This window comes from Microtus pennsylvanicus, chromosome 2 (assembly GCF_037038515.1).
Source record: "Microtus pennsylvanicus isolate mMicPen1 chromosome 2, mMicPen1.hap1, whole genome shotgun sequence".
Lineage (NCBI taxonomy): Eukaryota > Metazoa > Chordata > Mammalia > Rodentia > Cricetidae > Microtus > Microtus pennsylvanicus.
In genome coordinates, this window is record NC_134580.1 from 88,478,753 (window position 1) to 88,506,435 (window position 27,683).

Consider the following 27,683-nt stretch of genomic DNA (forward strand, 5'->3'; position numbering starts at 1 on the left):
AATTGCTAAGTTTTTATGATCATGACCTTCTATGAAGGGGGGAATAATCATGGCTTCCCGCTTCTGCCTTTTCCTTTAAAAGGATCTGCCTTAGTGACACCGACACGTGTAGAGAACCAAATGGCCCACAGCACCACAGCAAACACAGTAGTCAGGAGGGCGCCAGGACCTGGCAGGCGACCCAGGAAGCGCTGAGCTGACACTATCAGTGGGAACCTTGGAGCAATAGACTGCGGAAGTCCTGGTCCACAGACTGGGACAAAGCTCTTCCCAGTCTCCAAGCGTTGCTATGACAACGCGGGACCAGACCGGCGCTGATTGGCCAGCGGCCACGCGCGGTGCCTGCTGGGAGAAGTCGCCTCCGGTCCCGCTCGGGCCGTTTGAACTTGGCGGGCCTGATGCGGGCGGCGGGGCCATGGCGAGCTGTCTCTCCCGTCCCGCGCACACGCTTCCTGGCCCGGTGCAGGCCGGGCTCCCGCCTCTCTTCGAGCTCTGTCGCCGACCTCATAGCGGACTCCCAGGACCCAGGACTGGAGGACGTGGCGTTGACCGTGTGCTTGTCGCCGCCTCTGAGCTGCAGCAACTCCACCCTGTCCTTGTTGTCTCCCCTTGGCCACCAGAGCTTTCCTTTTGGCGAGGACGACAGTGAAGGGGAGGATGAAGAGGCAGTGGACGAAGATGCCCGTGAGTCAGAGGCCAAGGTGGCGAGCCTGGAAGGAACAACGGAGTTACAGGGGCACTCCAGGTAATCTCAAGGCCCGGCCCTCACAGCCCTTGTCAACACGCCTTAGAGTTGGTGCTCAGAACCCTTTACCGCCCACCCTTCTCCCACCGCCTCTTGTCTTCTAAGTCTGCATCTCCATCCTGGAGTGCTGGGCAAATTCTTACAAAGGACCAGTGATTTCCCATGATTCTTCGTCCCTCCTCCTGAGAGTGATTATTGCAATCTCCATGGAAACTTACTGTACATAGAAACGAGCACACAAAACTTTGCTGCCAGGAGTCTTAAAAATCCTCAAAGCACATATCGTTGACTCCAGAGCGCTTGTCAAAATGTGTAGTAGGTACGAGGTTGTAGTAAGTAGGTGCTTTTATATAAAGAGCTGAGTATGATCACCAGACAGTAATGTGCTTACTCTGCAGGGACAGGTTACCACTGTCTGAACAGGGACATTTAATGGAATAGTCTATGTTCATCAAGTGTAACACCATCTTAATATTTTTATTCACACTGATCAATTCAGCAAACATTTACCATCTTGCCACATACTAGTGTAGGTATAGGGACGATAAACGAGATAGACAAGGCTTTCACTATCGAAATGAAAGCCCAGATCAATCAATTTACAAATAACAGAACTGTATCTGAATACAGATAAAAGGTCTGACTTGTGGTTCATGACTACCTGTAACTTGAGTTCCAGGAGATCTGGCACCATCTGGTGCCCTGCTGGCACCTGTGTGCTTCCACTTGATGCGCATAAACTTACACGGATACACATATACACATAAATAAAAGCCAGAGGAAGATGATGTGTTTCTAGGCCTGACTCAAAGGCAGACAGTTACAAGCAGTCCAGGGCTCAGTACTCAGGTTCTCCGGTCAGGTTCACTTTTCCTTATACCTATGTCCTCATTCTTGGGTATGTGGAAAGGGGAGCAAAGGCCCTGTCCTTGTATTTTGAAGACAACTTCATTTTAGGATATATTCCTTGTGTTTTCTTCAGGAAGTACTTACAAGTTTCTGAATGTCAAGGGGTGTCAGGCACAGTATGGGAGATCTAAGAAACTCAAGCTAGCGAGCTCAGGCTTTTTGTATAAGCAGCAAGATAGCTCCCTTCAGTATAAGGCACCCATATGAGAGTGGATTAGATGTGGACCCACATGAAGTCACTCAGATGCATGAACAGCTTGGTAAGGGTGAGAGGTGAAATGTGTGCGTTGGTGCGGATGGTGGTCACATAGAGTAAGCATGTAAGCTACTTCTCCAGACTGCTGATAGCAACAGGAAATAGGCCTTCTCTGATTAACCTGATAGAACTTTGAATTAGAATTTTAGGAGTCTTTTCATGGGAGCTTGCAGGACAGAGTGGGTTTCACATATTTTATAAGTAAATTTGAGGGGCTGGAGAGATGGCTTAATGATTAAGAGCCCAGCCTGCTCTTCCAGAGGACCCGGGTTCCATTCCTAGCACACATGTGGCAACTCGCAACTGTCTGTAACTTCAGTTCTAGGGGGTCCAACACCCTCACGCAGACATACATGCAGGCAACAAAACCAATGCACATAAAAAAAATCAATTTGAAGGCTTTGATAAACACTTTGTAATAATATTCAAAAGAACCAAGCAGCATGTCATAGTTGAGCAGCAGGAGGAATAAAGGCCACCCGAATACAGCTCAACTACTAAGATTTGCATTAGCTTCCAAGAGCCAGAAAACTAAAAGGGAGCGTGCACGGGAGGAATTAGGCATATTTGGGTCTCATTTAAAAACCGAATGAGCTGATAACACCCAAGTTTAGCTTGCTTTCACACTTCAGCCCTGGGCCAAAGGACTAGTTAGGACTGCATCTGGAAAAAGAATGCAGACTTCGTCAGGCCTTGTGGAGACCAAGGAAAGGTGTTGCAGAATATTTGTTTCCATTGTAAAGATAGAATTCTGAGAAGACGAAAGGCAGAGATGCAGTCGCAAGCCAGGTACAGAGGAAGCAAGATGAGAATGCCTTACTGAGAAAAGATACCAAGCCACATGGCTAAATAGATAAGAATTATGGGTTAATCAAATTATAAGAACTAGTTGGGAAAAAAACTAAGGCCAAGCTTTTGTAATTGATAATAAGTCTCTGGGTAATTTGCGGGCTGATGATCCAAAGATAGTATGACAAGAAAGCTTGTTACAGAAAGGAATCTCACTTTTAGGGAAAAGCTATAGTGAACACAATGATGTAACACATCATCCGCCTGCAGTTCAGCAAACCTGAAATCAGAAGCCTGCATCAGTTTGCTACAAGAGAAGGAACCAATTCATGAGTGTCAGGCTTAGTGGTTTGGATTGTATGTTGAAGGTAATACAGTACAGTGAAGAACTTTGAGATGATACAAGGGTTTGTTTAAGAGGCGAACCAGAATATAGCAGTTGAGTGGTTTGAAAGAAAGAGGAGAAACCATTTCTATTCAGAGCAATTATAGGGTTAGAGAAGAGAATGACTTGAAAATAATGAAGGCTGTAGAGACGACATAACAAGTGGATGAATTTCTGGCTTTGGTAACTGGTTGGGGGTGCTGGTACTCTCGCTAAGGGTTCTAAGAGAAGTGAACTTTTATTGGGAGACTGAAGGGTGAATGCTCCAATGACTGAGTTTATTTTATACTGATTTTGATAGTCTGGTGATTGGAAAAGTCTGGAACCCAAGGTAAAAGGCAGAGCTATATTGCCAATGTGGGACTAAGAAGATGTGTGATATTGGTGATGCAGGACAAGGTAAGGTCATTCTGCAAAACAGAGAAAGCAGGAAGTGTAAAATAATACATCAGCGATACCTCTTTCCTACCAGAATGCAGATTCTATAAGGGTGTGAATAAATGAATAATAAGAGGAAAATGAGTGAACTGGATCTATGAGGTAGAAAAAATTATATTAAGCAGTTGTTAAAGACATTGTTTGCTAGAATTAACAATATAAAAGACAAGGAACTAGTCTATAATAAACTTGATTTTAGGAGTGAAGAAGATGGGTCTGTCAGAATGCCTATCTAAGCACTATATTTAATCATCAGCCTCTCTCTCTCTCTCTCTCTCTCTCTCTCTCTCTCTCTCTCTCTCTCTCACACACACACACACACACACACACACACACACACACAGTTAAAAAGGAGGCTGGAGAGATTGCGCAGTGGTTAAGAGCTCACATTGCTGTTACAAAGGATCTAAGTGTAGTATTCAGCATTCACAGCTGAATCACAACTGCCTGTAACCCAGCTTCAGGACATCCAGTGGCCTCTCTTGGCACTCTGCTCATGGGCACTCACATGTACATACAGACACATACACATAAACAATACGTTAACAACAACAAACACAGTACAGCCCAGTCTTTGGCGCTACTTTGTTTGGATCCTGAGCGTCTCTCACTGGAGTCTGGTTGTTAAGCGTTCCCTAAGATTTGTGAGCTTTGTGCATCTAGCCAAGTTGCTCTGCTCTTAGATTTCCTTGCCCAGAAGAGTTACAGAAGATGTATATGGTGGAAATATAAACTGACAGGAGACCACTAGGGTGGGGAGTTATGGATGCTCTAAGATAATTGGCATAGGGAATCAACTATAATATTAACTTGGGTGAAGTTCTTTGTAGTTCATGCTGCATACTTAGTATGCTCCAGACCCTGGGTTCAGTTTGCAGCTAGAGAAAACAGAAAAGTGCATGGTAATAGAGAATTGTCATTTTCTTGGTAACTTTGTATTTTAAAACAATTTCAAATTTACAAAAAGTTGAAAGAGAATCTTACAATTTTCCATTTACCTTATACACAGAATTCCTGATTGTTAGCACATTTGCCTTATGCTTGCTCAGTGTGTGTGCACAATTATTTTTTTCCTTTGTATGGTTTAAGGAAGGAAAAGGGAAAGGGTCTGGTTAGGATTACATGTGGTAATTAGCTGTCTAAATAGGACTTGAGACAGATGGATTGGGTTTGGGATACTCCTATGGCTTCTTAAATAGTGTGGTTTAGAAATAAAGGCAGTTTGATGATAAACTAATTCAAAGATTGAGTTTTATAATTTTAATAGAAATTAGGTGTAATTCATATGGATTTGTAAAAATCAAGCTGTTAGCCATGTCCCATTTTGCTTCTATTGTACAGCTAAGTGAATTGTACTCTAGAAAAGTTCTCTGTGGCGAGTACTGCACTTTGTTCTCTTGTAGCTATGAAGCTGGGTCCCAGGATACACAAGAGCAGAAGCAGATGCAGTTACGGGAAAGCAGCCTGACACCGTGGGAGATGTGGTTTGTTGGCAAAGAAAAAGAAGAGCGTGGCCGACTACAACAGAAAGTCCTGGAGGTAAAACTACACAACGATCTTGACATTGAATCCTGAGTTCATAGACTGACTACTTTTATCAGTGTTAATGCTGTTGTCCTTGAAATAATGTTTGTGCTGTTGCATAGGGAGTACTATGTTAGTTTTAGTAAATCTTATTTAGAAATAGTATTTTCTCACCAGTGGTAGTAGCAAACATCTTTAATTCCAGCACTTGGTAGGCGGAGGCAGGCTACTCAGAGAAACCCTGTCTCAAAAAACCAGAGAAAGAGAGAAAGGGAGAAAGACTATTTTCTCATTAGGAGAGGGTCTGAAAACAAGCTAAGTACCATTAAGAAATGAGGCTTCTTCAGCACCTGTGGATAGTCTGATATTATGGCATGTAGCAGTCCAGATTTTCTTTTTGTAAATTAAAGAGTAACTAACTGTAAAGGATGTCCAGATCCACAGATATGAAAGCTTATATACAAAATGGCATAACACTTATCAGTAACCTATACACATCTCTTTTCATACTTTAAATCATCTCTAGATTGTTTATATTATTGAATATAATGTAAATACTGTGTTAGTAGTTGTTATGCTGTAGTCTTTAGGGACTGATATAAGAAAAACTGCCTATAACAGATATGAGCATAATTTTCTCTGTATAGTTTTGATCCATTCTTAGTTGAATTCATAAAACCAGTGATATAAAGCTATGTACTAATGTGTATAAACAGGCACATCCAATGGAATCTTAGTGTATGTCCATTTAATGGTAGAAATCTAACTGTATAATGAGTACAGAAATGACAGAGAAGCTGAAGCAGAGACAACTACCCCTCACCTCACAGAGAGCGTTTCCTAAAGTGAGTGTGTCCTGGGCTCCTGCTGGGTTTTAGGTGTTCATGTTTCTCTGTTCTCTGCATTGCTCATGGACATTTTTCTGTGTGCGATGCAAATCTTTTTTTGAACTCTGTCTAGACTCAAGAAACAAATTAGTTTTAGATTTGTATAGTTTGACATTCTCCAAACTCATTATCCAAACTTTCTATCCTTTTCTTTCTTTCTTTCTTTTTTTTGACTATAGAGCTCTGACTGTCCAAGAAATCAGTATGTAGACCAGGCTCCAGGCTGTCCTCACAGAGATCCACTTGCCTCTGCTTCCTGAGTACTGGAACTAAAAGTATGCACAACTATGCCCACTCAACCTTTCTATTTTACTTAATTCTTCATATCTAAACATCGAGGTCAAAGAATATTAAAGGGTACTTCTGATTTTTAAGGAAATAGAATCAAACTTCTTTTTGATTTTTTTTTTTTTGAATGAGACAGTTTCTCTGTGAAACAGCCTTGGCTCTTCTGGAATTCTCTATGTAGATCAGGCTGGCCTCACAGATATCTGCTTGCCTCTGCCTCCCACATGCTGGGATTAAAGGCATTCACCAACACTAACCAGTTTATGCGCCACCACCGCCTGGCATTATAACCTGCATTTTCTGCCTGTTAGATATCAGTATATTTCCATATCATTGAAAATACATCTTTGTTCTGAGAATTTAAGCAAGGGCCTTGAACATGCTAGCCAAGTGCTCTTCCCTTTGTGTTACACTCCCAGTCCTTATTTAATATTTTTAGTATGATTTTAAAGTGGTTTCCTGATAATATTATAAAGAGAATGTATTATTGTATCAAAATTTGTTCACTATGTAGAAATTTTAGTTTATTTTCATCTGTTAGTAAACATGTTAACATCAAAATCATGGAAACTAAAGCCTTTATAGTATTAGAATATTTCCTTATCAGTTTTATAACTAATTGTTTCTGTGTAAAATTTCTAACTAGGTAGACAGTCACAACTCAGGTGGCTTGGCATAACTCAAATGGTTACAGCTACCAATCCATTTGGCTGGTTCCTATTATAGGCTAACTCTGTATTCTAGGATGTAAATCTGTTCCTGGAAAGGTGCTCTGTGAGAGAAGCCCTGCCGTGTTAACAGGATTTAAGAAAGACCTTATGGTTTAGTGTCAGGAAGGATTAATAAGAGCCTAGTTATGGCTTTTTAACTTGCTGGTTGACATTAGCTAAGTTTTTTAACCTTCTGTACTTCAGTTTCGCCATCTGTACAAAAGGGATGAAATTGTACTTGTCACAGTACAATTTAATCTTTTGTAAAGATTAAATGAAACCAAGTATGAAGGTGACTGGTTTTGTTTTTACTGGTATTATTTATATCATTGTCATCATGATCTTAATGCTTTTTTATTTATTTTGCATACTAATTTGTATTTTTGAGACCCCAGATGATAGTCTTATCTTACCTTCTTAGCCTAGCATATTCCCCTCCCCTCACAGTACTGGGTATCAAATCTAGGTCCCTGTACATGCTAGAAAAAGATTCTGCTACCAACCCACACCCATAGTCTCAGTACAGTAACCCTTAAAAATATTTGTTCAGGTCTGAAGATGTAGCTTAATTGGTAGAATACTTACCTAGCATTCATGAAGCCCTGGGTCCTTTCCTAGAATGACATACACTCTGCAGGTGTGTGACGTCACGCGCCTGTTTCTCAACCTGCAATTCTAGTATTTAGGAAGTGCAGTTGGAAGGATCAGAAGCTCAAGGTCATCTGGAGGAGGTTTTGTTGTTGTTGTTAGTGGTGGTGTTGGGTTTTTCTTGTGGTGGTTTTTTTTTTAAAGAAATACCCACAGTAACAAATCTATTCTTTTTGTCACAAAGAAAATTAATATGTGTATACATATGTATCTGAAATGTCTCAGTTTTATGTGACAGCATAAATGTATTTTGGGTTTCCTTGTTTTTAACCCATTGAATTGATATTAGACTCACGGTCTGATTTATGACTGTGTGGTAAAACAGAGGTCAATGAGCTATTTATGACTTTGTCTGGACCCTCCAACAAATTACTTGTTAAGAAAAAAAGGAGTTATTTCAAATTTTTTTTACTCAGTATACAAAGCAAGAAGTCTTAAATTAGAGAAAAGTAGTAAGAAAATCTGAACTGTGGAGTCATATAGAACTAGGCTGATATTTTTCTTTTTACATCCCAACTGCACTACTCCCCCCCACCACCATAGACTCATCCTCCTTTTCAGAAAAGGGCAGTACTCCGTGGATATCAGCCAGCCATGGCGTATCAAGTTGCAGTGAGACTATGATCTTTCTCCTTTTGAGGCTGGATGAGGCAATCAGGTAGGAAGAAAGGTTCTCAAAGCAGGCAACAGAGTCAGAGTTGGCCCCTGCTCCCACTGTTAGAAGTCCCACAAGAGGACCAAGCCTCACAACTGTAACACATATGCAGAGGGCCTGGGTCAGACCCATGCAGCCTCCCTGGTTTGTGTTTCAGTCTCTGTGAGCCCCTATGAGCCCAGGTTAGTTCATTTGGTAGGTTTTCTTGTAGTTTCCTTGACCCCTCTGGCTCCTACAATCCTTCTTCCCCATATTGAGGAGGATTCCCCAAAGAGCTCCATCTTACATTTGGCTGTGGGTCTCTGTATCTGTTTCCATCAGTTGCTGTGTGAAGAAACTCTGATGACAATCAGACAAAGCATCAATCTATGAGTATAGCAGAATATCATTGGGAATCAGATCACTGGCTTTTTTTCCTATTCATGTTTAGTTCTCTCATAGGTCTCTGGACTGTCTATGCTCTGGGTCCTGGCCCTCCAGGCAGTATAAGGGATGGGCTTCCTCTCATGGTATGCTCTCAAACTGGACCAGTCATTAGTTGGCCACTCCCACAGTGTCTGTGCCACCTTTACCTTAGCACATCTTATAGACAGGGCAAATTTTAGGTCAGAGGTTTTGTGATTGGTTTAGTGTCCCAGTCCTTTCACTGAAAGTCTTACCTGGTAAGGCTGAAATTTTAACTTGGGAAAGTTGTTTACATTCTCTTGGCCTTGGGCTCTTCATCTGCAAATCAGACATTAGCAGTAGAGGACTGGTTAATAGCATACATATGAGTCTTACATTCAAAACTTAGACTTTGAGCATATTCTCCAGTGCTCTGGTGAAGGGGAGAACACGCTGTTGGGATATGGCCAGATGTATAGAAAGCACTCAATACAGTTTAGCTGTTACTGAGTATGAAAGGCGATAATTAATATAAAGTCCACGCCACAATGATTAAGCATACAGAGGGTATAATTATTTGTAAGGATTAAATCCTTTTCATGTTATGAATTATTTGGCCTTTCTCATGCTACCTTATTACTTAACTCTTACATGACTAAGGTATTTTTGTCTGAATCTTTTGTTCCGGGCATGCCAGGGATATCATCATGTAGTCCGACCCTACTAAAGCTAAAAAAACAGGAAGATAGAGAAGTAACTTGGTTGAAGTTTCAGTTAGTATTAAAGTTAGGACTGGAATTGATTACTAATATAAGTGCATTTTCCTACAATATCAAGATGTATTTTAAAAGTAAATGAGTCAGCCTTAATATTTATTTAATATTCAGTGTATTTTTTATATCCCAGATTGTCTGACCCCAAACTCAATGTTCTTCCTGCCTCACCTCCCAAATGTTGGGATTTTGATTAGTAAGCTCCTACAGTTAGCTAAACTATTTAATTATTTAATTTGTACAAAATAAACTGATTAAAACACATCCTCTGGAATTAGACCACTAGGGAGGTCAATGGTAGCATTTTCTAGGTATTACTGGGTCTTCTTTAGCCCTTAAATTAACTGAAAATTGACAACTATATAACAGGACATAAGATCTGAGTAACCCCCTCTGCAATTGTTCATTATTCAAAGAACCTTTAAAAGGATATAAGTATGATCATTCATACCTAGTTGTACATCTACACTGTGAAACTGCTTTCAACTGTGAGGACATGGCTTTACAGGGCAAGATGGTGTGTGGAGATGTTAGAAAAGTAGAGAGTGGTATCAGTTTCTTCTTTTTGAGAAAACTGGCATAAATTGAACACTATGAAGCAAGACTTCATGGCAAAGGGGTGATTTAGAGTTCTCAATGACAAAGGCTGGTGACAGTGATTAATGGCTTGAAAACTATTCTGAGGAAAACTGACTAGGAAATTACTGAAGTACATGTTATAAGGGGAAGACCATCTGGAGTTATGTCAGAAAGCAGGAGAAAAATATACAGTATACACACTCATGTGTATGCATACGAATATATATGCATATACAAGTCTTTACATATAGATCTGATAGTTATGTAAACATAATTTTCCATAGCATCCCTGATTTTAAGAGTAATTTGTTGGTTGAGGAGATAGCACTATCCACAAAGTGCGCTGTGCACATACCCAGGCCTGAGTGTGATTTCCCAGACCTTTAAAAAAAGCCATTCGTGCTGGGTGCTAGTGGTGCACACCTTTAATCCCAGCACTTGGGAGGCAGAGGCAGGCGGATCTCTGTGAGTTTAAGATCAGCCTGCTCTACAGAGTGAGTTTCAGGATAGCCAGAGTGATCTCTAAGAATCAAAAAACCAAAAGAAAAAAAGAAAAGAAAAATAAAGGAAAAGTGATGTGGGATGTCCTTCTGTATGTGTTGCTTTTATTGGTTAATGAATAAAGCTGTTTTGTCCATTGACTTAGCAGAATTTGTCCAAAGTCAGGTAGGAAATCTGAACAGAGAGATAAAGAGAGAGTAGGCGGAGTCCGGGAGATATCATGTATCTGCTGAAGGACACAAGTGCCAGAACCTTACAGTAGGCCACAGCCTCATGGTGATACACAGATTAATAGAAATGAGTTAATTTAAGATATAAGAGCTAGGTAGAAATATGCCGAAGCAGCTGGCCAAACAGTGTTGTTAGTAATATAGTTGCTGTGTGAGTATTCGGGTCTGGGCAGCCAGGAAACAAAGCTCAGTCTCCGATTACACGTGGGGGCTGAAGAGATGGCTCTGTGATTCCAGAGGACCAGGGTTCCATTCCTAGCACTATAAGGCAGCTCATAACTATCTGTGACTCCAATTATAGAAAATCTGACATTCTCAACACAGCTATACATGCAAACAAAACACCAATAAATGCTCATAAAATGAAATAAATGATTTTAAAAGTGACCCTATCTCAAACAAAGCAACAAAAAGCCACTTGTGTTAGAGTGTGCTTATCAATCCAGTGCTAGGGAAACAGAGCTGGGACCTAAAAAAGCAAGGTGGGGCTGGTGAGTTCACTCAGTGGGTAAAGGGGCTTGCCTAACAGCCTGATGACCTAGGTTTGATCTTCAGATCCCACAGTGGAAGGGGTAAACCGACTCTTGAAAGGTGACCTTTGGCCTCCACATGCATCACGTGAGCACTTGCATATATATAGGCACCCACATATGCTCATGCACACGTGTGCGCCTGCCCGCGTGCACGCACGCACACACACACACACACACACACACACACACACACACACACACTACCACCACCACCCAGTTCTTGTTAGTTATATATAGCAACCATTCTATAAAAAATGTATTGCATAAGTAATCAAGGAATAGCTAGTTAGTAAAAAAGTCTTAATACTAAGATAAAAAATTGCTTTTAAAGGGACATTGTTTAAAAGTTGAGAGTTATGGAGTGAAGGAGGCAGCTGTCTTCTATCCAGTGTAATTTAGACAAACACTCATGATAGACAGCTTGTGGTTTTGTTCTGAAGTCCAAAACCTTTGTTTCTGTCTACATCTTATCTTCATTTAAGATACTGGAATTAGTCTGGGAGAAAATTGCCCTTCTTATTGCTCTGTATGCTCAGAGAGGTAGGTCTCAGGGAAAGGGGAGCCTGGGTGAGAGAGTACACCAATGGAAGGTGTGTAGATGTATCTGATTATTAATAACTAAGGGGAGGGGACAGATAGTGATTGAGTGGAGAATCCTAGAGAAGTCTAGTTTGAGCAGTTTTCTTAACCAATGCATAGATTTAATTGATGAGTAGCAGGTTATGTGGTATTTTATTGGCCAGAGTTTCTTCATTTGTTTCTCCCGAGGAAATGCCCAGACACGTTGATTTTAGTGACAGCAAAGCAGTTGAGTAATCTGGGATCTGAACATGGTTTTGTTTTATATCCTAGCAGCTGAAAAATCAATGAAGAAAACTCCAGATTCCTTTTTTTTTCCTCTAAGAAAGTAAATAGCTTCTTTACATTTTTTTAGTGTAGCTATAACTTAAAAATTTAAGGATTATTTCATTCTTATCCTTTATTTTCATCAAGAATCTAATTTTTTTTAATAACTGTAAAGTGAAAGTTATAATTCTCTTGAGCTACTGCCAGTAGCTCACAGTTGATGCCAAAGTTTATGCATGGGAAAGTTGATTTCAATTTGGGTAATTTTGCTGAAGGTTAGTCTAAGAAACTAGTGTTTTGCCACCAACCAATTGTTTGTGTTCCTACAGAATGACTTATGTGTGGTACCAGTGTTTTCTTTTATCCTACAGTTACTTAAATAAGATATTGTCACTATGGTATATGTTCTATAAGAGAAATTGTGTTCATGTTTAATTTAGTCTCAGCCTCTTTTTCAATTATGTGATTTGGGTATGTCTATTAAGTGCTGCTCTTTGTTTAAATAAAATCCCATAGGAATTAAATCAACAAATAGAAAAAAGAAAAGAAATGGAAGAACGTGAAAAAAGAAAAATAATCGCTGAAGAAAAGCACAAGGAATGGGTTCAGAAGAAAAATGAACAGGTAAAAAGAAATACAAATACATGTACATACATACTTCACATCTTTACAATGTCTTTCTTCCTCCCCCATTATCTAAGATTAGTCATCTTTTGCTTTTTGTTTTTGATTTTTGGGTTTTCCCCCTATTTTCATAGATACTTATCAAGTGTCTTATCTTCTGCCCTTTGCCTTCTACTTTTTTTCCTGTGACTTCTACTAGTATCTCCCTGCCATGACTAAGGCTATTTTTAGTGGAATTAGTAGAATTTCATGGTCTTGGACTTTCACACTGGCACTTCTAAGTTGTAACACCTGGAGCAGCCAATGACAAGGTGCCATTGTCCCTTTATAGAGCTATAGTTGGACTTTGTGTCACTAGCTCCTGAAAAATGACACAGAGACTTCTTGTTAAATATGCAAGCTTGGCCTTAGCTTAGACTTGTTCCCAACTAACTCTTAAAACTTAAATTTAACCCATTTATATTAATCTATATTCTGCCATGTGGCTCATTACCTCTCCTCTCAATACTGTATGTCCAACTTTCTCACATCTGGCAAATTTCCCGCACCTCCAATTCTTTCCCAGAGTTCCTATCTCTCTCTGGAAGTTGCACCTGTCTTCGTCTCCTGCCTACTTATTGGCTATTCAGCTCTTATTAAGCCAATCAGAAGGTGCCTTGGGCAAGTGAGGTTAAACAGACATCTTCATACAGTGTACAAAAAGATTATCCCAATAAAGAACCTTCCAGCTTCTTTGTTTTTCTTACTACTTCTGTCTCAGTCACTGAGGCATAATCAATTCTTGTTGCTAAACATTTCCTTTTTATGTTTGCTTCTGAGTAGTCTCATTGCCTCTTGAACATCATTGTTTCCTCCTCTGCTCTAGAACACAAGCTCAAGATCTTCTGTCTCATTTTGCAGCATCTTTTATTGTGGTGCAGGTCAGCATTGCAGATGAGTTACTCGGAAATAGTACTGAGTGAATAGAGTCATCTGTCCCTGCCAGATTATTTTCGCTGAAGTCTGAATGACATTCCCTAGTTTTCATGTCTCCTCTCTGTCTTGTGAGATTTTTAGAACTCCAGCCTGGCTGGCTAATACACTTCACTGTGCTCTTTGATCCAGACTTCCCCTTAAGCATTTCTCCCATGTGTGCTTCCCTTTTCTCTATGATTTGCTTCTGTTGGAGAGCACATGAGATAGCCACAGCCCATCTTCTTTTAGGATAATTTTACTGAAAATTTTGAGGGGAAAAAAATGGCTTATATGAAGGCAAACACAGATAAAGAAATAAGCATTTTATTTATTTATTTATTTAAGAAATTTAGTCTTGTAGATGGAAATTTCTGTTCCACCTGGTCCCGCAGCTGTTCAGTTCCAAATAAACACACGGAGGCTTATATTTATTATAAACTGTTTCACCTATTGCTCAGACTTATTACTAACTAGCTCTTACAACTTAAAGTAACCCATTATTCTTATCTATGGTTAGCCACATGGCTTGGTGTCTTTTCTCAGTAAGCCATTTCATCTTGCTTCCTCTACGTCTGGCCTGCAACTGTGTTTTTGTCTTTTCATAGAATTCTCCTAATCTGGTCACCCTGTCTATATTTCCTGCCTGACTACTAATTATTATTTTATTAATCCAATACAGTGACAAATCTTTACAGTGTACAAGAGCATTGCCTTATAGGATGAGTATAGAGCTTTGGCTGTGTTTTCTAGCCTCCAGGAATAAATACATACCCCAGAGAGGTTTTGAGAATGCATCATTTCTTACTTTTTTTTATTTCCTTAGGATTTTTTCTTTAAGATTGATTTGTATGTGTGCACACATGTGCACACGCACACATATGCTCAAAGCTAAAAGATGATCATCATCGGAACCCTTGAACCTGGAGTGACAGGTGGCTGGGAGTTGCCTGATATAGCTGATATAGGTGCTGGGAACTGAATTCTGGCCCTCTGAAATAGTAACAAAATCTCTTTTAACTGTTGAGATATCTTTCTAGGCCCCTTGGTTTTATAATTGTGTTTGTTTTTAAGTACTTATAGAACAGACTTGATTGAGTTTGCTTTTTTATTTCCAATTTATTTACTTTTTGACAGTTTTATATATGATAACCCATTCTCGTTACATTCATCTCTCTCCCCTCTTTTATCCTTTCTCTGCCCTCACCAGCTCTTCATCCCACCAAATTCCCATCCCTCTTTCGTGTCTTTTTGTTTTTGCTTTTGTTCCACTGGGTTTGACAAGGGTCACTCATATGGGCTTGAATATGACACTGTCCTTTGAAGCATGAGTAACTAGCCAGCTGCTATCATTGAAATAATGATTTTCTCTCTTCCGCATCCTTTGACTGCTCTTAGTTCCCTGGGGCAGGGTGGGACAGGCCTCATGAACCCTGCCTTCATCTATTACTGGTTTAGTCTTGTATGGACTGTATGCAGGCAACCGCAGCTGCTGTGAGTACATGCATGTCACAGCCGTGCTATGCTCATAAGACAACATTTCATAGCCCTCCTAACTATGGTTCACCTCTTACATCCTTTTTAGTTCTGGCTCGGTGTTCCCTGTGCATATATATGACTGCCTTGTTTAATGCTGAACACGCCGTCATTTGTTCTCAGCAGTTTGACTAGTGAATAGTGCCTTAACTGCTGTTAGCTACAGAGAGAAACCTTTTTGGATGAAGACGGAAGACAGCACTAGCACATGACTATGAGCATAAATATTTAAGAGTTAGTTTGATAACATGTCCAGTTAAGACAGAAGTCATGGGCTCATCCCCAGTGCCTATGAACTTTCCAGCCACAGGTTTGCCCAGGTCCACAGCTCTCTCATAGAGCAAGCCTCAGATACAGTATAAAGTAAGTTGGTTACCCCGATAACAGTTGTACTAGTAAGCACATCTTACCTGACCAGTTAGTAATGTAGCATGTAAAGACTTGCACTGGGGAGGGCCATTACTGACTTTTCTCCCCCAGTTGCTTCCAGAGCAGCTTTTAGCACTGTGAGGCTTAGACAGCAGGGAGGGCACTTCCACCTCAGTCTGGTATGGCTGCTTGCTTTCCACAACCAAAGTGTGTGGTGTCTTCAGCAAAAGGGTCTTAGCATCCTGCTCTGGTGGGTGTAATCTGTACAGTTTGAAGGCCTCTCCCACCTGGCATTGGGATTTTCTTAGAATAAGCAAGGCTTCTGGGATCAACACATTCTTCCTGTACATAGTTCCTCATCAAGGTGGACGCTCCTTTGATATGGTAGAAATTCTTTTTTTCTCTTTCCTTTCTTTTATTTTCTTCTTCTTTTTTTCTTGATTTTTCAAGACAGGATTTCTCTCTGTATTAGCTCTGGCTGTCCTGGAACTCACTCTGTAGAGCAGGGTGACCTCAAACTCACAGAGATCCATCTGCCTCTGCCTTCCAAGTGCTGGGATTAAAGGTGTGCGCCATCACTGCCCAGCTCAAAATTCTTTCTTATGAATCTGATAAATTTGCAGCCCTCTTAGTGACTTTGCTATATATTCTCCCTGTGTATATCTGTATTTGCCAGAAAAGCTTTTTTATATTATATACATGCCTTCACTTCTTTTTTATTTTCAAGATCCTTTAAAACCTGAATAATTTTTATCCATTATTAGATTTAGCATAATGCTTTGGTTATGATATATGAGCTTTTTGTTCAATAAACTAATGGTTATATTCTTTCTTTTGTATGTGTATGTGTTATGTTATGTGTGTATAAATCCCTGGGCCTCAAGAATGCTAGGCAAGTGTTCTACTATACAGTTACATTCCCACCTCTTCTTTCATTTTTTTTGTAATTATTTTTAAAATAAAAAATAGGCCCTAAAAATTGAACCCAGGGCTTTGTGTTAAGCTAGCACTGAACCATTGAGCTGTGTACTCTTAGCCCCTATTTCAATTTAATACACACTTGTGTTGAATCATATATCAGAAAGTTTTAAGCTACTGGGGCTGGGGGTATATTTCAGTAACAGAATGCTTGCCTGAGTATGCAGGCCCTGAGTTAACTCCTCAGCAAGCAAGCTTACAAGCAGTCAAATGGGGGGGGGGATAAATGAACAAAATGTTATTGTAAATTTGTCTTGTAGTTCTTTGTTTATAATGGTGCTGGTTATAATCTACTTTTATGAATTGAAACAAATATTTAATTTGCAGGACATAGATTTAAAATGTTTAATTATAATTCTGTCCTTACTGTTAACTTTCATGCCTAGTTGTGTTACTAAGAGGACCAATAGCTGCAGGTGGGTGTGAGTATAAAAAGGAATTGGCTAGTTGTGTATGTCTGCAAATTTCTGCCTTCCTTCAGAAGTCTTTTGTACAATGGCACTAGGTTTCGATCCTAATGCATGAACTGGCTTTGTGGCAGCCTAGCCTGTTTGGATGCTCACCTTCCTGGTGCTGGATAGAAGTGGGAGGACCTTGGACTTCACGCAGGGCAGGGAATCTGGACTGCTCTTCATTCTCGAGAGGGAGGGGGAAATGGGATATTTTTTTTGCAACAACTAAAAAAATAAAATAAATTAAATTAAAAAAAAAGAAGTACCTATGGTTAAAAAAATCATTTGTAGATTTTGCTTGCTTGCTTCTTCCGTAATATAACAAAAGATATTCTCTGTGAATAAATGCCAAGATCAACATAAGTATGTGACTGGAACAAAACTTTGGGTGATACTCTTTAGAAGTTCATAGATATGAATCAGAATAGTTCTACCTGTGCAGAGTGTTGTGTTCTCACCTAGAAGCCTCTCTTGTATTCAACTCCTTTAAGCTAATTTTTCCATGCCTATCATGCATGGTTGTTATTTGTTTAAGAGTAGAGGAAATACTGACAGAGCAATGATATACTTGCTGTTTTAGTTCTTGATAGAAGACCTAATCCAATTATTGGGGGAAAAAATAATTCCTTTTATTTTTTTCCTTTTTCCTTTTTTTTTTTTTTTTTTTTTTTTTTTTTGGTGAGGAGCAGGGTGATGAAGAAGCTTGCCCTGATAAAATTGCTGTTCCAGAAGGTTGAGAACTGGTTAAAAAATAAACCCTGAAAAGTTGTATTTAGCCAGTATTCTATAGCAAACTTGTGCCTGTTAAGGAATAATTGATGGCTCTTTTCTTTTTCATTTCTTCTTCTCCTCCTGCTCCCCCACCCCTTTTCCTTTTAAAACTACTGAATTTCCTTTTCCAGCCTTCCCTACACTTACCTCTGTTTGGAAAGACACTCTCCTGCTTCTTTTCCAGTCTGGCATCTAGGATTTGCTCCTCTGTTTACATTTCATGGTGTGTGGTCCTCTGCTGCCTCAGCTTCAGGCTCGCTCAGCCCTAGCTTGCTGCCTGCTCTGTCGTTTCACTGTACTCTATCAGAAAATCAGACAAAAAGAATTTATGAATCTATTAGCAAAGTTGGTTCCTTATAACTGTAAATTGCTAAGTTCTTTTTAAACAAAGGGCATATCTCATCAGGAACTTTTGTATATGTGTTGTGCTAGTTCTTTTTCTTGACTTACTTTTTAGCGTTAATGCATATTTTGTGAGAAAAGACTTTATTTTCAGTGCTTTAAGGTAACTTAAAAATAAAACAAGTTTTAACTGTCCAGCACAAGTGATATTTTGTGTGAACTGTAGCTGCAGCTCAGTGAGACCTGTGACTGAGGTGGTGCTATCAGTGTGTCCTTCAAGCTGTCAGCTGATGTTTGCTCACCCTTTCTTCTGTGTGGGGCAGGTGCTGTTAGAGGAAGCAGAGTTCACAACCACAAAGTTGTCGGTAGTCTCATTGTTTTCTTCTGTAAACTGTCTTGTGTGCCTGGTTATATAGGATTCAGTGTGCTAAAAAACGCTCAAGTCCCTTAGTGGGCTTCACTCTCTGTTCCTCTGCTGTCCACAGGCATTCAGCTCTCTCTTTAGGTCCTGGTGACAGCCTGTCTAATTTTTAAAAAGCATATGTGTGCTTACATTCCTTACCTCCAAACTTGTTATTAGCATGTTTTTTCAGAGTTCCGGATTCACGGTGTCATTTTTCTGCATGCCTGTCATCTACTTGATCCTGTCCAGTTCTCATTGCTCTCACCTCTCCTGCAGCCTTATATCTTTAGGCTATCATTTCCGTATAATATCAGTTGTAAGTTTGTGAAGCTTTATAAACCTATATACCAGTGCAAGCAACCCAGCAGCACTATAGTCAGTGATAAGAGCATTGCTGTCATTCCGGAAAGTTCCCTATGTCCACTCAGCACCCTGCTCCTTACCCCTGGTAGGCCCCAGCAACAAGGCAGCAAACTAATACTGTTCTGGAAGTCAGATTTGCCTTTTCTATAATTTCTTTAAATAAAATGATAGGGTATACACTCCTTTGAGTTAATTTTCTTTTGTTTTTAATTTTATCATAGTATTTTATATATTCTTGATCCCTGTTATTCTAATATCCTATGGAATTGCACAAATTACTTATTCATCCACTAGCTAAAGGAAATTGGACTGTTTTCAGTTTGTACTCACACAGAAATGGAAGTTTGTTTCCATTTGTGTTAGACAAATGCTTTAGAGCTCAGTTACTAGGCTACATGGAAGCTGTGTTTAAACTTTATGGAAATCATCAAACTTTTCTGAAATGCTTGTATTCATTTTCTCATTATTGACATATGAATGGTGTTTAGCATTTTTTCTTATTGTATTAATCTCACTGGGAGACGTATTTTACTAGTCTAGTTAGGTATTTTTTAAACATAGAAGTTAAGTTTCTTAAAGCTTGGGAGCCTAAAATCTAGAAGAAAGGATATACAGGTTTGACTACTCATAATGTTTGGTTTGCAGAAAAAAAAAAAACAGTTGCGTTTTGTTCCTTGCATGGGATACATCCCAGTATCATTTCCTTTTCATATAAGTATACTAATACTGTAGGAAACAGATTCCACCATTATAACTTCATTTCAGTTCAGCTACCTTAAATGGAATCATGCTGGGAATTATGACAGCAATACAGAAATGCAGAGGAGCAAAATAGGTCAGTAACGCTGTTTGACTGTCTCTTTTGTAGTTGACTTTTGTTTTGTTTTGTGTATCTTTTGCCTGTTTTTGGAATGTATTAAGAAGTTGTTATTCATGCAGAAATTTGGCTCAGAGACCTAGCTTCTACTTAGCATGCACAAATGTGTAGATTTAATCCCAGCCTCATCCTCTTTCTAAAGATATAAAAATAGGATTTTATATCTATTTAAAATGGGGTTATTATATTGTCCATGTATTCTTTGAACTCCTGCACCCAAGCAATTCTCTTTCTCTTCTAAGCAGCTACTACTATACACAGCTGTGCTACCAAAGCTGTCTCTAGATGTTGTTTTTATAGTACTGGTAATTTAACATGCATATGCCAGTATAGGGCTTTGAGAGAGATCTCTGGCCCTGGAACTTTTTATCCAGGCACAAGTCTCTTGGCAAATATATGTGCTGCAAATACTTTTTTCCGTTTAATTGTTCTTTAAAAATTAATATACACACATATATTATTAATATATATGAGTGTTCTGTATATATGTCTGTACACCACATGCATGCTTGGTGCCTACAGATGCCAGCAGAAAGAATAGGATATCCTAAAACTTATACAGACAGTTGTGTGCTACCATGTGGGTTCTGAAATTGAACCTGAGTCCTGTTGAAGAATAGCTAGTGCTCTTGACCACTAAGCCATGACTCCAGGTCCAAAATTTAATGTTTATGATTTGTTTTTGTTTTTTTAAGATTTATTTATTTATTATGTGTACAATATTCTGCATGCATGTATACACTGGAAGATGCAAGCAGATCTCATTATAGATCATTTGTGAGCTACCATATGGTTGCTGGGAATTGAACTCAGGATCTTTGGAAGAGCAGCCACTGCTCTTAACCTCTGAACCATCTATCTAGCCCCTGTTTTTTGTTTTTATTTTAATTTTTAAAGCTAGCATACAAAATAATGGGTCTTATGACAGTATTTTCATATGTAGAGTCAATGTATTTTGTTTTAATTTATTCCCATTGCCTAAATGTTGTACCTCTACTTCTAAGCCTGTCCTCTGGTGTTGTAGGAGGCTGTTTATTCGTTACCTGGCTGCCCAGACCCCCTAAGTGGCTGTACTAATTTACATTACCACCATCAGAATGGGAAGGTACATCTTTCCCCACATCCTTGCCAGTATTTGTTTTCTTGATGACAGCCATTTTGACGAGAATAAGATAATCTCAAGTAAGTTTTAATTCATTGATCTAATGGCTAAGGGTGCTTAAAACTGTTTTCAGGTCTTTATTTTATTTGTTCTGTTGAGAACTGTCAGTTGAGTTCATCAGCCCATTTATTGATTGGATTTATTCTTTGATTTTTCACTTTTGCACTTCTTTAAAGATTCTAGATTTGAAGCCGTCTGATGTGCAGTTGGCAAAATTTGTTTTTTCTCATTATGCAGGTTGTCTCTTCCACTCTGGTGATTGCTTATTTGTTTTGATTTGTCTGTGTTAGCAACGTTTTCAATAAAAAAAAATTGTAGGGGGCTTGTAGACCAGATTTGACTTTTATGCCTTCATTTGCCAACCTCTCCTCTCTTCCCCCCCCCCCCCCCCACTTTCTCTATCTCACTTTCTAGCCCAGCTTGGCCTAGAACTTAACTTTGTAGCTGAGACTCACAAGTTCATGTTAGTCTTACCCTTGCTTCCTAAATGTTGGGGTGATGGGTGTGAACTGGCTATTGACTTTGAATCTATGTAGGGATTGTGGAGCCAAACAAGCAATGTGGATTTTTTCTCTGTAACTTGCTGACAAGTGATGATTTATACAAGTATTTGCACTGGCAGACTGTTGAGGAAATGTGTGCATGTGTGATTCATATTCAGAGTGCAAGGGATGCCCATGAAACCATGCTAAAATTCAGTAGATTGTCGCTTTTATGTGGTAATGCAGCTAGTCTTTCTTGAGTACCTATCAGTCACTGTCCCAAGCTCTGAGGAGCCTTCCTTCTATAAAAGTAATTACAAATACTTCAATTAAAATTCCTTCATTTTTATTAAGGAAAGGAAAGAAAGAGAACAAAAAATTAATAAAGAAATGGAAGAAAAAGCAGCAAAGAAACTGGAGAAAGAACATTTGCAAGAAAAAGCAAAAGCAAAATACCAAGAATGGTTGAAGAAAAAGAATGCTGAAGAATGTGAGAAAAAGAAAAAAGAGAAGGTATTTTTAATTAAAGTGACTAGTCAGAATGCATACTTTGGTACTTAAATGTGTACTTTAGAAACACAAGTATAATTAGTTAACACTGTTTTAGTATAAAATACACAAGCTAGCCTTACTTCTGTTATCTTATGTTTAAGCTTCAAAAATGAATATGCATTTCTGATATTCTTTGAAAATTATTAATAAACCTGTGGATATTTATCAGCCAGGTACAAAATTTTTATTACTGCTTTTTAACCATTTTCGACAGTTTTTTAGTAGACGTTTTACTCCCTGTAAGTTCCTCTAAGACAGACTGGCATTGTTTTGTTTTATGGATTTGCTATCTTATTGTTGTTCACTGGGAGACACTTTAATGCCTTCCTTGATAATGTTTACTTTTGATCTTTGATTATAGAAACATAGTTCAGTTTTATGGCCAGTGTGTCATGGGGGCAGAAAGCAACCGAGGGGAAGACAAACAAACAGTTAAGACTTGGCTGGAATATTTAGTTACAGAATACCCCAGGGAATTCTTTGGTCTTGTCATTTTAAGGAAAAAGAAAAGCAACGGCAAGCAGAATTACAAGAGAAAAAGGAAATAGCAGAAAAGAAGTTTAAGGAATGGTTGAAAAATGCAAAAAATAAACCTCGTCCAGCTGCAAAAAGCTATGGTTATGCCAGTGGGAAGCTTACAGGTTAGTTTTTATGTTGTGTGGATTGCATAAGTATGGTTGCAGAAGGAAATGCTATATAAATGTTCTTTTTTCCTTTGTTAGAAATAGAAATGTGTAAAAGTAAGTATTTTCTAGAATATTGTAACTGTGTGTTGCTAAAGAAGTGCTGTATATTTATTATTCTCTGCATTTCATATATAAATATATTTCTTAAAGGCAACAGTTGCAAAACTGCATACTTACACTTTATTTTACATTTTGTTTGTTTATGTTTCTTTGAAACAATCTTCCTTTGTTGCCCAGACTGGCCTCAAACTCCAGTCTTCCTGTCTCACCTTCCTGAGTCCTGGGCTCACAGGTATTCACACATATATACCCTGTTCCCATTGGTCTTCTTCCCGCCTTGCTCCTGGTTCCTTCTTTCTCCTGTGTTACAAGTGTCCCACTGTTTTGTCTTTCTCCCACCCCCTGATGTAGTCCTTCCCTCTCGTGATCACCTCTCAGGATGTGCACACAGCATGCACATCTACAGAGTTCTAAATCTAGGCTTCACATTTAAGGATTTACAGATAGCTTGTTTCACTTAATATGACTTCCAGTTTTATCCATTTTCCTCAAAGGGTCATGATTTCATTTTTCTTTCTGCTGGAATAAAATTTCCATTATGCATATGAACCACATTTTCTTTATCCATTCATCTTTTGATGGACATCTAAACTGATTCCATTTCCCAGCTATTGTGATTCATGCAAAAATAAACATGATGTACAGGTATCTCTATGGTCTGCTGACTTTAAATCCTTTGAGTGTATACTCCAGAGCTGGATCATATGGAAGTTCTATTTCTCTGTCTCTGTCTCTTTCTCTCTATCTTTCTCTCCCTGTCTTTCTGTCTCTGTCTCTCTCTTTTTTTAGAAGCCTCCACTCTACTTTCTGAAGTGACTATCAGTTTACATTGCCCCACTCCCTTGCCAGAATTTGTTTTCTTGATGACAGCCATTCTGACTAGGGTAAGATAGACCTCAAAGTTTTCTTAATTGCTTCAAAACTAAGGACGCTGAGAACTTAAAAACTATATATTTTTGAGACAAAGTTTCATTGTGAGCCTAGAACTCACAGAGATGACCCACCTCTGCTTCCCAAGTGCTGTAATTAAGATGTATACTAGCAAGCCTGGCTGGCAACTCTGTCAAATCCCTTGGCTATTTATACTTAGCGAATGCCCTTTTCATTTCATCAGCCCATTTGTTGATGGGATGTTTTGTTCTTTGGGTATTTCATTTTGTAATTCTTTTTAGACTAAGATAGTGTATTTTATGTAAAACTGTATTGTTGGCAAAGGCAACACTCCGCATGTTGTTTCTTTGCTCTGGTAATTGTTTCCTGTGCTCTGCTGACGTGTCTTAATTTTGTGTCATCCCAATTGTTGATTCTTGGGATTATTTCCTGTGCTGCTGCATCATTTTTGGAAAGTCCTTCCTGGGCTTGTACCCTGACGTGTTGTAGACATTTTCTTCTGCAGTTTTGAAAGTTTCAGGTTTGACATCAAAGCCTCTGGCCCATTTTTGGTTTTATTTTTTTCAAGGTGTGCAAAGGGGTTGTGGTTTCATTCTTTTTCCAGCAGCCATCATTACAGTTTGCAGACTTACTTTTTTTTTTTTTTTTGAAGGTGATGGGATTGAGACAAGGTTTCTCTTTGTAGCTCTGGTTGTCTTTGAACTTACTCTGTAGACTAGGCTGGCTGGCCTGAAACTCACGGAGATCCACCCGAGTGCTGGGATTAAAGTTGTGTGCTACCACTGGCCAGCCACAAACCTACATTTTAAAGCAATTGTATCTAATGATAGCAAACAAAAATTCTCATGCTTGGCAGTGTAGCTCAGTACTTTAGCATATGCCTGACTCTGCGCTCAGTCCCCAGGACTTCAAAATAAATTATCTTATTTATTGGATCATCGAACCTCAACTACGTTGTTCACAGGGTCATTTTGCTGTTTCTCTTTCTACCAGTCTCTAAAACAGAGCTTCCAGGGTCCAGTGCATTTGTTTTGAAGAGCAGAATACTAGACAGCACATGACCAAATGTACCCAGTTTGCCCTTAGACTTGGTCTGATTATAATGGCAATGCATGTTTTTCTTTGTGCTTCATGTTGGAAATTCATACCTTGCTGACAGCTGCCTTCACTTGTTTAAGTGATTTATTATTAAATACTCCCATTCTGTTTTGTTCACACACTAGAACATACTGCAGACTTTGTTTTGACTGTCTTGGTGAAGTGTGTGTTGACATATCTTTGCAGTCAAAGAGGACTGGGAATGTCTGAAAGACACATTCCTGCTGTCAGGGTTAGGCCTACTCTTATATGTCATAGGATCATCTAGTATGGATACTGAGCACTGGCATGACATATGCCTTGAAATTTAAAAAAAAATTGTTTGGAAAAAGGGTGATAAGCAATTATTTTAACCTAATGACCAGATAGTAAAGTGAGAATGGAGATATTGACTAGAAGTTAATTACCAAAATAATGGATTATTATCTCAATGCTTTTGAATTTGAATGAACTTAATTCTCACACACAGCTTGTTTTTAAGCAAACACTGTGCTTCTCCCATCTCCATCCTTTATGTCCATATCATTGTTACAGATTACACAGTAGAGAAATTTCTGTGTCCACAGTGAGTGGAGGACTCAGAGGCAATTCACGATGTGTTCTCTCTGCACCCCATCATGGGCTGTCAGATGTCACCATTCTGTAAACACTTGGCGTGCATTAGCAGAATGAATGCCAGCTAGTGGTCAGAATCCTAATTTGACAGTAATGCAAAGCTGAGTGGTTCTAAGTAGGAATCTTGAGCTATTGTGGGCACTTACATGAAATAAAGTCTTTTTTTTAATATAAACTTTAGTATCTGATAAGGGAAGCTATCACACAATTAGCCATTTCCAAGACTGAATTAAAAGCATAAAGGTTTTTTTGTTTGTTTGTTTTTGTCTTTGCCTAAAGGTTTTAAGAGTTATAAAAGAAATTACATAGTAAAACTTTTGTAGACATTTTTATTTAGGTAGGTTTTAATAGTATTATTCAAATGCTCACAATTTTTAATGTTTGCTACAGTGATGATGTGGGATGTCCTTCTGTGTATGTGTTGCTTTTGTTAGTTGATGCGTAAAGCTGTTTTGGCCAGTGGCTTAACAGAGTAAAGCCAGGCGGGAAATCTGAACAGAGATATAGAGAGAGGGTAGGCAGAGTCAAGGAATCGCCAGGTAGCTGCCACAGGAGAAAGACGCCAGAACCTTACTGGTAAGCCACAGCCTTGTGGTGATACACAGATTGATAGAAATGGATTAATTTAAGAGGTAAGAGCTAGCTAGGAATGCACCTGAGTGAAGCAGTGTGGTAATTAATATAGTTTCTGTGTGATTATTCAGGTCTGGGCTGCCAGGAAATGAAAGCAGAGTCTCTGTTTACACAGTACTACATTAGAACAATATTATTTCTTTTAAAACATTTTAGGCTTCAAGTTTTAAGTTAGTATATCGATGTATCAATGATATTTTGTCCTGTTGCCATTTTAATATTTTAGCAATTAAAAATAATTGATTTCTTTGATTTAAGAATTTTATTTATTGTTCATTCTTGTTTTTTAATGATTATAGGTTTTTACAGTGGAAATTCCTACCCAGAACCTACTTTTTATAACCCAATTCCATGGAAACCAATTCATATGCCCCCTCCAAAAGAAGCTAAGAGTGGAACGGGAAAGAAGAGTAAACGACCTGTGACGAGCCAGCCACTCACATCATCGTCTCTAGTGGTTCACAAAGCCAAGAGCAACCTTTGCCTTGGAACTCTGTGCCAGATACAGAGATAGAGCATGGGGACATAGCATACCTTTCTACCTGGAGCTTCTTAGGAAGCTCAGAACAGTTTTGCTTAGCACTTCTCAATCAGTAAGTCAACATTTGATGTGTTAATTGACAGGTACCAAATTTTTAATTTGTATATGGGATCCTTAGCGCTAAAGATAGTTTGTACTTTTTGGTTTTTATAAGTTGTTATGGTTGATCTAATGATTGTATTTTACTTTTTATTAAAACTAACTGTAATATCAATAAACCAACAGTTTTTCTTGTGTTCTTTTGTACTCTTTGTTATTTGCTTGTGATTTATACCTATAAACATAAGATTAATTTGTTCAAACAAACACTTTTAAAGCTTACTTCAATGCGGTAGAAACCAAGAGTAATACCCTTTAGTGTTTACAATGTCTGTTAATGGTTTTTAGTACAGTTTTCCATGAAGGTATTTTTAAGCTTTTCATTTCTTTTTACATTTGTTTATTTTTGTAGGCGTGTTCATACTGTGCGCATGCATGTGCTGCAACACGGGTGTGGGGATGAGAGGACGACCGGGAGCTGTGTGGGTCCCGAGGACTGGACTCAGGTCGTCAGGCTTGCACAGCAGCGCCTTTACCAGCCAGGTCATCTCACTGGTCCCTTGTGTGGATATTTTTTTAAAAACTAACTGAAAGAACACAGAAATAAGGGTTGGAGTTTTTGAGAGAAAATTAAAATACTGTTTTGTGCTGTAGCTTTGAGACTGATGCTTTCATACTGTCAAGGTACTGATAATATTTTGCCACACTATATAAAACCCTTTTCATATACTAATTATAATTGGATTGCTAGCTTTGAAATTAGTATTAACTTTAGATTTTTTGTAATATTAGCCACTTTATATGTTAAGTAAAACTCAGAACTTTCTGATAAGTTCTCAAAATCTCCATTTGTTTTAGATGTCTATTTTTCAGGGGATGATCAAGAAATGAAAATTTATATAAATATGATTTCTACTTGAAATATATCTGTTTTTGCTAGATTTGTAGTATCAAGTTTCCGGTGGTTGATAGTAGTACTTGGTAAGGAAATACCAGTAACATCTTTGAAGAGTATTTGTGTCATCACAGATTTGGGACAGATAATTAAGATTCAGTTTTATTAGGTTAAAAGTTTTAGAGGCCTGATTATTCTATTTGAACCAACATTTATAGAGAATATGGAAGATGGATAATTTTCCATGGTGGCAATATTCTTATGGTTACACCTGACTTCCTAG

The 27,683-nt window shown here is 38.7% G+C and overlaps 1 protein-coding gene across 2 annotated transcripts; it reads left to right on the forward strand.

The window, feature by feature from the left end:
• The first annotated feature begins 248 nt into the window (after positions 1-248).
• Positions 249-27,450, forward strand: Ccdc34 (coiled-coil domain containing 34). Of its 2 annotated transcripts, XR_012909688.1 has the most exons (7): positions 249-745; positions 4,926-5,061; positions 12,597-12,704; positions 21,745-21,903; positions 22,442-22,583; positions 26,225-26,518; positions 26,918-27,450. XR_012909688.1 is itself a non-coding variant. In XM_075961685.1 (6 exons), the coding sequence occupies exons 1-6, from the start codon at positions 399-401 to the stop codon at positions 26,437-26,439; spliced, it is 1,107 nt and encodes a 368-aa protein (XP_075817800.1). In that variant the 5' UTR covers positions 251-398; the 3' UTR covers positions 26,440-26,688. The 2 variants fall into 2 exon arrangements, 1 of the variants encoding a protein (XP_075817800.1); XM_075961685.1 differs by lacking the exon at positions 26,918-27,450 and having other exon boundaries at positions 251-745; positions 26,225-26,688.
• Positions 27,451-27,683: the final 233 nt, after the last annotated feature.

Bases quoted from the DNA above. Each gene is read 5' to 3' on its own strand.
- Ccdc34 (XM_075961685.1), top strand. From the start codon at position 399: ATGCGGGCGGCGGGGCCATGGCGAGCTGTCTCTCCCGTCCCGCGCACA. The intron at 5,062-12,596 runs GTAAAACTACAC...AAAATCCCATAG, and splicing joins TACAACAGAAAGTCCTGGAG to GAATTAAATCAACAAATAGA. The intron at 22,584-26,224 runs GTTAGTTTTTAT...TAATGATTATAG, and splicing joins TGCCAGTGGGAAGCTTACAG to GTTTTTACAGTGGAAATTCC.